Source organism: Heloderma suspectum, chromosome 6, assembly GCF_057233095.1.
Source record: "Heloderma suspectum isolate Gila_16-S chromosome 6, 16-S_ref, whole genome shotgun sequence".
Lineage (NCBI taxonomy): Eukaryota > Metazoa > Chordata > Lepidosauria > Squamata > Helodermatidae > Heloderma > Heloderma suspectum.
In genome coordinates this window covers 64776856-64788755 of record NC_139463.1, presented here as the reverse complement: position 1 = coordinate 64788755, position 11900 = coordinate 64776856, and the positions used below count along the sequence as shown (strand labels likewise).

At 45.8% G+C, this 11900-nt stretch overlaps 1 protein-coding gene across 1 annotated transcript; it reads left to right on the top strand.

Annotated features, from left to right (window-relative positions):
• Positions 1-925: 925 nt before the first annotated feature.
• Positions 926-8246, top strand: LOC146341037 (keratin, type I cuticular Ha6-like). Its single transcript, XM_084808255.1, has 7 exons — positions 926-1381; positions 3229-3311; positions 3492-3648; positions 5459-5620; positions 5720-5845; positions 6409-6629; positions 8096-8246. Exons 1-7 carry the CDS (start codon positions 926-928, stop codon positions 8244-8246), a joined length of 1356 nt encoding a protein of 451 aa, XP_084664381.1.
• The last annotated feature ends 3654 nt before the right edge of the window (positions 8247-11900 follow it).

Here is an 11900-nt window from a genome sequence, read left to right as displayed (position 1 = left end):
TTCTCTAACATCCCTATGTTTAGCCTTGAGAAGAGAAGACTGAGGGGAGATAGGATAGTGCTGTTCAAGTACTTGAAAGGTTGTCACAGAGAGGAAGGCCAGGATCTCTTCTCGATCATCCCAGAGTGCAGGACACAGAATCATGGGCTCAAGTGACAAGAACCAGATTCTGGCTGAACATCAGGAGAAACGTCCTGACTGTTAGAGCAATACAACAATGGAACCAAGGACCTAGGGAGGTGGTGGGCTCTCCCGCACCGGAGGCCTTCAAGACGAGGCTGGAGAGCCACCTGTCAGGGATGCTCTGACTTGGATTCCTGCACTGAGCAGGGGGTTGGACTCAATGGTCTTATAGGCCCCTTCCAACCCTCCTGTTCTATGATTCTACGAAGGGGCTGTTTGGAAGACCTAGAGTTTTCCAGGCTGCATTCTTAAGTGTGCTTAGGAAGTAAGCCCCTCAGTTCAATGCCACTTACCTCTTCATCAACATGTTTACAACTGTGCCATTGGTGTGACAATTTAGACACACACCAAAAAGTGCAACTTGGGTTCTAGTGCCATTTGCCACCTAGTACCCCCCATGCTCCATTAATGAAAGCCGGAGCCTAATTGTGATGAAAGGCCTCTTTGGGGATGCTATAAAATGCACATCATGAATCGCTAGTGACTCACCTGAGCCATTTCATTTTTTATGAGGAAGTTGTCTCGTGATGGGCAATTAAACAACAGGCTCTGCAATGCTCATAGGAAAGCTGGCAACAACTTTCCCAAGAGAAACAGCCTCTATAACATGCCAACACCCAATATGTGGAGTATAAAAATGCTCTGGTGGAGAATGACAAGTTCACTCTGTGGCAATCTGGGTTTTCTGACCTCTTGTGCAAATCTGCTAAAGCATCCCTCCTTTTACTCATCCGCCGGCGCTATGGCTTCCAAGTACTATGCCCAGACCATCTCTTCTGGTTCCGTCAAGGGACTGTGTGGCCCTTCCAGGGGTCTCACTCGGATGTCTTCCATCCACTCTGGTGGCTCATGCAGAGATCCGAGCCTTGCCTTTGGCAGCAGGAGTGTGTCATCCTCATCCATCAAGCTGGGAGCCGGGACCTGCATGCCTAGCATCTGCCCGCCAAGCAGCTCCTTCGGACCTGGGTTTGTTGGAAGCTATGGCTGGCATGACGAAGGGATCCTCAGTTGCAATGAGAAGGAGCTGATGCAGCGCTTGAACGACCGCCTGGCAAGCTACCTGGAGAGAGTGCGGTGCCTGGAGCAGGAAAACGCCAACCTGGAATGCAAGATCCGCGAATGGTACGAATGCCAAGTCCCCTATGTGTGCATTGACTTTCAGTCTTATTACAAGATTATTGAGGAACTCCAGCACCAGGTAATGGCTCTTGCATTATTATTCATTTGCGAGGCACCGTTCATGTACATCTGTCCATTTCAACAGGAGACAATCCAGCCAGAGCTGACTTCAATGCTTAATTTTCTCTGGTTGAAATCGAGAGATGTTTAAAGTGCTCGGTTTTGCTTGTGGTGTGCTTTATGCAATGTAAAGGCAGGCCCCTGCCACAGAAAGCTTCCAATCTGGTCGGATAGCGGGGAGGGAGGGAGAAAACTGGGATGTGGGATAGGGGAGGGTAATAACGAAGGCACACTAGCAAATGTAGTTAGACATTCTTTCGTATTTACTCATTTATTTAATACTACTTATTGGTGGCTAAGCAAGGGCTTCACTGACAAAGTGAGCTTGATCTTTGTTAAGGGCTTTAATTTTTTTGTGTGGACAGCAAATCATTTTGATTGACTGGATTATTCTGCTTCTTCTCTTTATCCACTTGAAAGAGGAAGAGGGAATAAAGCAAGTACCTTCTCCATCTCGTATCCCATTAGACCATTACAAAGAAATGGTCTCCCATTATCTCTTAATGCTTCTCCCAGCGCTACTTTCTACGCTTCGCACAACCTGCTCATTGCTACTTGCTGTGACTTAGGACCTAACTTCACTTTATGCTAAATGTGATGGTGGTGGTGGGGGGTGTTTTTTAAGTACCAGAAATTGGAGATGGGGATTCAGGATCAGGACTGCACAGTACACAGGAAGAAGGGATTAACTCTTTCACCCACATCATGGTCCCAATGAACACCCTTTTCGATGCTGCCATTTGCCACTGGAGGGAAGCTGGGATTGGTGTCAGTAGCAGCATCCCTTCTGGGCAAATATAGGCTTCTGGGGAGCGAGGGATGGTGGTGGTGAGAATGTTCCAGAGTGCAGGAGGAGAGGGTTACCCCTCCCACAACATTGTCTGAATCCTGATCACTACATTTTGTTTAAAGAACCAGACACATTAATTACATGAAAACAATACATTTATATCGGCAAGCCATCTACTCAATGGTAGAGTTAGGCAATTTTAGGCTCTGGACATAATGGTCTTATGGCCTCCATTCTTTGGATGGTGTTAGAGAAAAACTCCTTTTCCTCTTGAAGAATGATGCTTCAAAATGTTTTAGGTTTGAGTGGATGTGTATTGCTTAAGGCGCCAAGGTGTGGTGCAGTCAGGAGTGACCAACATGGTTCCTCGGGACTGAACTCAGAACAATAGGCGACTTTGGTATTTATACAAAGAAGTAAACAAGGCACATGACGTCAGCTTTAGTCTGTTACCTAAAAGGTCAAGGGGGAAAAACTTCTTTACAGGGTGTTTTTCTGGATTCCAGAGTCAAGGGTTCTGATAGGCATTTGTGTGACACGTGTACAGTAAGTTAATCAGCCAGTAAGTTAATCAACCACCTTCCTTTTGCCTACGTGACTTTCAGCATGCAGTATACCAAAAGGCAGTTATTTTTCTACTTCAGCGGTAATGAGTATTATGTCACTTACTTCAAAATATGGTAAAGCAGACCTGCTGTGTTTGGGAGGCCCACTGTTCATTCTACTGAGTGGGGCCCTGGACTTCTGCCCCAGCATTCTGCCCTGACAGCATCCCTGCATGAACTCACTGAATGGCCTTGGGCAAATTGCTCTAAGGGTCATCCCTTCATTTTGGGCAATGCTTCTTTCAGCATCCATAATATTTTCATTCATCTTTTGTCAGCATTATCCATCTTCCTGCCCCAGGTCATTCAGATAGAACACCCAGAATAAGAAATGTTGCTTTCTAAAATCATTGCCTCATGTTTTCTCCACAACTTTAAGAACAATTCACAGCTCTGTGATTTCTTGTGCAGATCCTGCATGCCAAGACAGACAATGCCAGGCTGTTCCTAGAAACTGACAATGCCCACCTAGCTGCTGATGACTTCAGGACCAAGTAAGTTAGTCTTACTTAGAGCAAGAACTTACTCTAGAGATGTGACTTCAGCTAGAAAAGGCCTCCGATAAGAACCTTCCTTCCTACAAAGGATGACTCCTGTTTTAAACAATTTTTTCCCTAATGAAGGGAAGACAACTTTGTGCTTGTTGTTTTGTGTTAACATCTCCTCTTCCAAAGGTACGAGGCTGAGCTGACACTTCGCCAGAGCATTGAGAGTGATATCAATGCGCTGCGCATAGTTTTGGAGGAATTGACCTTCTCCCAGGCTGACCTGGAACCCCGGCTTGAATCCCTCAAGGAGGAGCTCCTTTGCCTCAAGAAGAACCACGAGGAGGTAAGAACAAAACTTAGCTGGGGAAAAGGTTGCAGTTGCTACATTCTGTTATTTATGAAGAATGTCGTTCCATGTGCAGTGGACAGTCTCTTTCCCAGTGCACCATCATGGTGTTGAGGATCGACTGATAATGCCCCTGCAATAACAGAAGTCCACCAAAAATGAACCATCAAGGGCACATTGAGAAATACTCTCAGCTGCTCCACATGTATGGAACTCCCTCTGTTATGGTGGTTTTCTAGAGCCCTAGTATGACTCTTTTTCAAAGTAGTGTAAGAACATAAGAACTGTTTTGGATCAGACCAAGGGTCCATCTAGTCCAGCACTCTGTTCCCACAGTGGCCAACCAGATGCTCATGGGAAGCCCACAAGTAGGGCATGAGCATAATAGCACTCTCTCACTTGTGTTCCCCAGCAGCTGGTGTACATAGACATACTGCCTCTGATACTGGAGGTAACATCACAACACCTTTTTGTATGAGGATAGCGAGGTACAAAAGAGGCCAGGTCTCCTGCAGGTTTAATAGTTGTACAAAGTGCAGATTTCAGCATGGGTGCTTTACCTCACAAGTCACACCAGCTGAATTTCCCTCTGCTACACAACTATTAAAGGTGCAGGAGACCTGACCTCTTTTGCATCTGGCCACATTATCGACAGGAAACTAGGGGCCGGGGTCAAAAAGTGTCAAATAAGTTAATTTAGCCTGCAGTCCTATACCCAGTTACCTGGACAGGAGCCCCATTGAACTCATCAGTTATCCCTGAATAGAAATTATCTATTTTATGGTGGTGTCAAGAAGAGAAAGGCAATTAAAAAAATTGTTACATGCCTTAATCCTTATAGGAAAGGTGGATCATAGAATATGATATTATATTATGGAATTTCTTTAGGACAACAGATGCACAGAAATGAACAGGTCAGCTACAATCCTTTATATATTTACATGTGAGCAGGTCCCATTGAACTCCATGGGACTTACTGCTGAGTAGACATATAATGGATTGCACTGTTAGTTTATTATAATTCAGTGTGGGTATTGGTTATATATATACCCCAATATTCAAGATGGCCAAAACTGAATTGACATCCCACTCTAAATTATTTTTTTTTTAAAATTAGATTTATTGGCCACCCATCTGGATGGATACCTGGCCACTCTAGGTGGGCATACAATACGAATAACACAAAACACAACATAATCAACTGAACAAAACAACATTGCTCTAAAAAAAAAAACCCTAACTCACCCCAAACGTCTGCCTAAACAGCCAAGTTTTCAAAGCCTAGCAGAAGCTCATCAAAGAGGGGGCACAGCGGAGATCACTAGGGAGGGGATTCCACAGAGTGGGGGCCACCACAGAAAAGGCCCTCTCCCTAGCCCTCACCAGCCTAGCTGTCCTGGCTGATGGGACAGAGAGAAGACCTTCAGAGGCTGATCTCATTGAGCAGCATCCCTGGTGTTGCTGGAGGCACTCCTTAAGATAGACTGGGCCGGAACCATATAGGGCTTTAAAGGTCAATACCAATGCCTTGAATTGGGCCCGGAAAATGAATAACATACTTCATAGAACAAAGTAAGGTCCTACCTCTAAACAGCATTGGAATACACTTGGCCTGGTGAGAAGAAGGAAACAGGTGCTCTGCAGTGCAAAACAGGACTACAGTAGGATCAAGCGAAGCCCCATGTGGAGCCATCACAACTCCCCTTCAGTCCTTGCTCCTTGGGATTGGGTTTTTACATCTAATGGAAACCCAACCATGTTCCCCAAGTAATCCAAGTTAAGTGAAATGGGCTGTCCCTTCCTGCAGGAAGCCAGTGCACTGCGTTCCAAACTTGGGGCCAGAGTTAACGTGGAGGTGGATGCCGCCCCATCGTGCGACCTGAACAAGATCCTGGATGAGATAAGGAGCCAGTACGAAAGCCTGGCTGAAAGAAATCGCCGAGACATTGAGACTTGGTTCTCATCCAAGGTGGGTATCTTGGGAGGGCGTCTCCAAGGAGCCACAAAGGAGAGATGGTTTCCCCCACAATGGAGACATGCTCAACCTCACCGTTTTTGTTTGTTTTAGATGGAAGAGCTGAACCAACAGGTGCTCTCCAGTGGTGAAGAGCTGCAGACTTGCCAGTCGGAAATCATTGAGTTGAGACACACTGTCCAGACACTTGAGATTGATCTAGATACCCAACAAAACATGGTATGTCAATAGGAGGTTTTGTGGGTGAGGGAGGATCTTCTCTCGCACAGTCCAGATGGCCTTGTGCTCCCTTCCGGAGCCATATTCTATGTATGCCTTGCCTACATAAGTAACTTCTGATAAGCCAGCACTCATTTTAGTATCAATCTCAACACATCTCATAACTTTCTACCCAATCAAACCTAACACAGCCTCCGTTCTCTTTCTTCCTATCTCTGTTGGGATGCTCTTCAAGTTTTATTCTTATATTTAAATACAGGAAGGCTTCTTAATTAGTTTAGGTCCAGCACTTTTTATCTACTGACACAATATGTAAGAATATAAGAACTAAGAATTGTCTTCCTGGATCACTAGCTAGTCTAGCATTGCATATCCAGCACTATCCAGATGGTCCTTTATCTCAATTTTAGCCACAGGTGATAGAATTGAAGTTCTTTGTGAACTGCAGATCAGCTGTTTCACTTCAAGGTGCCACAAGATTCTTTGTTGTTTTTGCTGCAACAGACTAATATGGCTACCCCTCTGGAAACCATACGATTTAGTATCTCTTCTTTCCCTCTCAGAAAACTGCTCTAGAATGCACTCTGCAAGAAACCGAAGCCCGCTACAGCACCCAACTAGCACAGCTCCAGTGCCTGATCAGCAACATAGAGGCTCAGTTAGGTGACCTCCGATGTGACATGGAATGCCAAAGCCACGAATACAAGGTTCTGCTGGATGTCAAGACTCGCCTAGAATCGGAGATTGCAACATACCGACGTCTTTTGGAGGGAGAAGATTGCAAGTATGTGTAACCCAAATGGGCACTGGGCAAAGCTAAGCCTACAACTTGTGAACATTTGTCTAGTTCTCACTGAGGGGGTAATCCTGTGGATGGATTGTACAACTTCAGATGGGAGTTAGGGGCTCATGCAATGGAACACTCCTCCCTACAAAATAACATTCCCTGCAAACAACAAATAACATGCAGGGTGTGGCACGGGGGTGGTGGTATGGAGGAGCATTCAATGTGAGGAGAACCCCTACATGCAGTCCGAAATGGTACATAGGTGTACAGTAAGAAATAGGTGTTTGCATTGATAAGAACTATGATTGCCACCTAATTTCACCAAAAGTGAAAATTCAAGGCATATTCAGAGTAGGGATGTTGGGGAAATCGGCAATAGAACCAAATGAGTTCCATTGGATTTCTCAGCAGACTGGCTTTTCCCATTTCGGGCATATTCTGCAGACTTGAGGACCACTTTTCTAACTTTCCTAAATTTTGCACAAATTTCATCATTTTAAAAAACCAGCCAAAATGCGCATTTTCCCCATAGGCTAAAACACGAAAATGAGCACTTGGGGGAATTTGGGCAACTTTGGAATAAAAAAAAGCATCCAGTTCCATCGATGGGCAGACGATGGAAAGAAAGGCACTTGACAATCCGCGAAACATGGAACGGATTTTACATCATCCATACATCCCTAATTTGGAGTGGGGTGTTCCTGCTTGGGAGAAATGTCTAAGGCAAAAGAGTTTAAATAAGATGGGCAACATTTCTCAGGGAAGATGGAGTTCAACGTATCCTGATACCCCACCCCACTCCACCCCAAATGCTTACATTGACTCAAGTGTGAAAATGCATCCCCCCCCCCAAATGTGCAGGTTTAAAGTGCATATTTGTCTAATGAACATATTTTGCAAATGCAATTGCAAGTGTGGGAACATGTGAGCTTTGCCTGGAAAATGCGCTTGTGTTCAGGGTGCGAATGGAGGAAGTTCTGATGTTTAACAAACTGAAAGGAAATTCGCATACATTCCTACTTGCAAGGTGGTTCTTGCCTTAGCCAGTTTTCTGCCCAGCAGCTTGCAGTATTTGTTGCAGATCTCCTCTGTTCAATATGAATAAACTTGGGGCCCTAGTTAACCCAATGAGGAGTGTCCCATGCCTCTATTCTTTCTGGGTATGGGTGCAAGAAACCAAATTAAGAGGCACAATTTGGGAAAAGTGGGGACAATTTGGGGGTTTGGGGGGATGACTACCAAGTTTAGTAGGAAAGGAAAGATTCCTCCTGTGCAAGCACCGGGTCATTGCTGACCCCTAGAGGGATGCTTGCTTACGCTGGCGTTTTCATGGCAGACTATAGCGGAGTGGTTTGCCATTGCCTTCCCCAGTCATGAACTTTAGTAGACTAACCCACAATAAGCATGTGTGCCAACTTTCTTCTCTTCTCCAATTTTCACCTCGAATTTCTTTGCAACCTCAGGCTTCCCAGGGTTCCATGCGTGCCAGAATGTTCTCCTCCAGTCTGTGCTCCGGTCTCCCAGATCACTAAAAAGATCCGCACCATTACGGAGGAGATTAAAGATGGAAAGATCATATCGTCTCGGGAACAAGTCCAGCATCTATCCCTCTAAAGAAGCAACATGTCAAAATGAAACAGATCCACCATGATGGGAAGAAGAAATTGACATTCAGCTGCACACTTGCAAATATTAAGGGATCTGCACTGCTAATGTTCTGTTTTCTTGGTTCATTTCATTCCTTGGTATTTTGGTGCATACATCAACTTTTCAAATGATAGAGTTGCTTCAGTAGTGATTCAGCCTCTGGGATGAAAAATCAGGATTCTCAATAAACATTTTGTTTTTCCTCCTATCACATGGGAAAATTGGGGTTTATGCTATCCTTCATTGGTGTTCGCTTCCATCACTTCTTGCTTAAAAGCCACTCCCATTGCTTATTTGCCTTTATTTGACTGAAGCAGGTTTGCCAAGTATAGCGCCAAACTAGAATTGGGCCGAATGTTCCAGCCCAGCTTTTGGGGGGCAATTTGTTGAGGGCAGGGGGAACTCTCCCAGATGTTGGGTCAGTGAAACTCTCAGAAATGTTCAGGGGGAGATGGAGTTGGATTTCCTTTTTCTAAGACTGAAAAAAAAGTCTTGTTGTGGCTGATCATAGCGGTCTAGAGAGTAGCATTGAACCAATGTTTGCTGGGGGCTGAGCCAGAAGAAGACCCATGGGAACAATGCTATGCTTCTGGCCCGGCTGAGATGCTTCAGTACGAGCAGCTGTGATGAGGCCTTTTTTAAACAAGGGAGTGGGAGGAGAGGTAAAGAACTTACTAAATTAAGCCAATCCCCCACCATCACCAAACCCCTGAAAATTTCATAGAAGTGTCTCCCCCCCACTTCAAAAGGTGAAAATACACACACACACACACACGCACACACAAACACACACTCTTACATAGGGGATGAAGATCGAGGGGGGGATTTTTGGCGCAGCTCCGTACCGAACACCCTGATGGACTAAATTTTAGTGCTGTGCCTAAAATTTCTCCCACTTTTTTTCGACCATCCTCATTCCACTTGATAGAAGAGTAAATGCTTCTGAAAAGAAACTCAATGGTGAATAAATTTTGGAGAAATTCTCCGGGGTTGGGGTTGGCTTTCTTGGGCTCACCTTACTTAGGAGGTGGCCGAGGAGTCTCTTACAAGTGTCTTGTTTTGCATTGTACAATCATCCCTCTGGCTGCCTGTATTTATTTGTTCATTTTCATTTATTTATTACATTTATATCCCGCCTTTCTTCCATCATGGAACTCAAGGTGGCTACATGTGGTTCCCAGGTAGTCTCCCCTCCAAGCATTGACACCCAGACCTCTTTCAACAGGTGACTGCCTCATGTGCCTTCAAACTATGCCCTGGGACCTGGGGAGCTGAGGAGGCTACTATGCCTGTGGCCTCCTCTGCTTCCCACACTTCAGTCAAAGCCCAGTTTAAGGCACCATGAGGTAAATTCTCCCATGGGGCTTTTTCTGATCAGGATGTGCAGGCAGCCTGGGAGCCTTGCTATGATTAGGGAAGCTCAGAAACTCCACAGAAATACATGATGAAACATCCCGAATGAGGCAGAACAAGGGAAGCCTCTTTCATAGAGGGAGGAAACGTTCGGGGAATTGGAGGACAGCTTTTGGCAGAGCATGAACTCCACCTCGTCCCTGGAGCTGGACACAACACTGCCCCCACCTGCCTTGCGGTGGATGCAAACTGGGGGCCGGCCTGCCAAGACAGCTGATCCTCTAGCAGCACCCCCCCCCAAAAAAAACCCTTCCCAAAAGAAGGAGAAGGAGCTGTGCTACAACAAGACCTGCGAATGGGCAGCCCTACCTGGGAGAAACTGTTGAGAATTTCTCGTCCCCCCTTGGAGAAATTTGGAGAAATTGTGTCCCAAATTTCTCTGCCCACAAGTGAGGAGGAGAATTTCAAGAGGCCATTTGCACACAGCTCAGCTAAATTCCCTGGCTAGTCAGTGGTGGTGACTAGATCATCTATTTTCCCCTCCTATGGAAGTATCTGGCCACTGACTACTATGGCTTGTCCAGACTACGGCTGCAATCCTATACCACTTACCTAGAAGTAAGTCCCAGTGAACTCAGTGGGACTGACTTCTGAGTAGACTGCGCAGGAATGTTTTGTAAATTAGTTGAACAGGTCCCACTGAAATCAGTGGGACAACTTAGTCATGGCTGAAGTCCCATTGATTTAAATGGGAACTAACCACAACTAAGAAAGCAATCCTATGTCCCCTTGACAAGTGCCTGGGGGGCTGTAGGATAGTTTGAATGCCTGGATCCAATGTTGGAGACTGTGCTCCGACCTCAGATCCAGGAGTCCAAGCTGCCTGTCCCCTTCCCCTTGCAGCTGGGGTGAATCATAGCATCATAGAATCATAGAATAGTAGGGTTGGAAGGGGCCTACGAGGCCATCGAGTCCAACCCCCTGCTCAATGCAGGAATCCAAGTCAGAGCGTCCCTGACAAATGGCTGTCCAGCCTCGTCTTGAAGGCCTCCAGTGTGGGAGAGAACCACTTTGGCTGCCTCTCCGAACTTGCAAAACCAACCTCAGAGAGAAAGGAAAGGGGGCAATTCTGTGGGCAGGGAGGGGACTGAGGAAGCAGGGATATGAGCTCTCCCCAGCCACCCTCCCACCCGCTCCACAGAGCCCATCTAGCAAACGCCCATCTAGCAAATGCCCATCTAGCAAAACGCCCATCTAGCAAAACTGCAGAGCCAACAATCACCCCTGCATTCCTCCTGCTCTGCATATAATGCCCGTCTCTGAGTTCAGAAGCTGATGGGCATCCAGATAGGATTGCACCCTAAATTACAGCACAATCCTAGGCATGTCTTCTCAGAAGTAAGTCCCATTGAGTTCAATGAGGGTTACTCCCAGATAAGTGGGTACAGGATTGCAGCTTTCATCTGGATCCAACTCCATGAGCTCAGCATATCTCCCCTCTGTTGCTGTTTAAATCAAAGGCTCTCAGACTTAATGACAGTGTCAAGTACTAAGGCCCCGTTTCCTCCCCAAGTATAACAACAACAGCCCCCAAAGCCTGCTCACTCTCCCGGCAGGCAAGAGCACTGCCAAATCCTCAAGGAAGAGATGGAGGGGAACAGTTATTTACGCTTGCTACCAGGAAGCCACACAGGTTCTGGGTTGCTGTTTTTCTGATTCAAGGTAAATTAAGATCCAGTCCACTTTTGATTGAAATCAGGGTATCAAGGATCCTGAACCAAACACTGGACAGAGCTTGCATTTATTTTGTCCTAAATCAGTTGTAATCCCTGATGGTAACATTGTCTGCAAGGGAGGAATCCCAGTGTAGCAAAAAAAATAAAAATAAAGCTTTCCATTTAAGCAGTTCTTTTATATATTTATATATGAATTCATATATATTCATATATATGTTGCATATCTATTATCCATGAATGAATATGTCCAGATACACTCTGGCCCAGTTCAGATGTAATGGGACACTCCAACAAAACATGGTTTGTTGGTGCCCAAATGAGCGACAAACTTCATCCAACCCCCCTTTCCTTCTGTTGCACCCTTGGCTGCAGAGAAGCACAGCCACAGCGTAAACCACAGCTTCCTGTGACATCCAACCCAGGAAACTATGGTTTAAGCTTCGCCTGTAAACCAGGATTTCAAAGCAGAATCATATTCCAAGCCCTTCAGCAAGGATACAACTGCACAAATGCAGCAGCCGTAGCCCTGCAC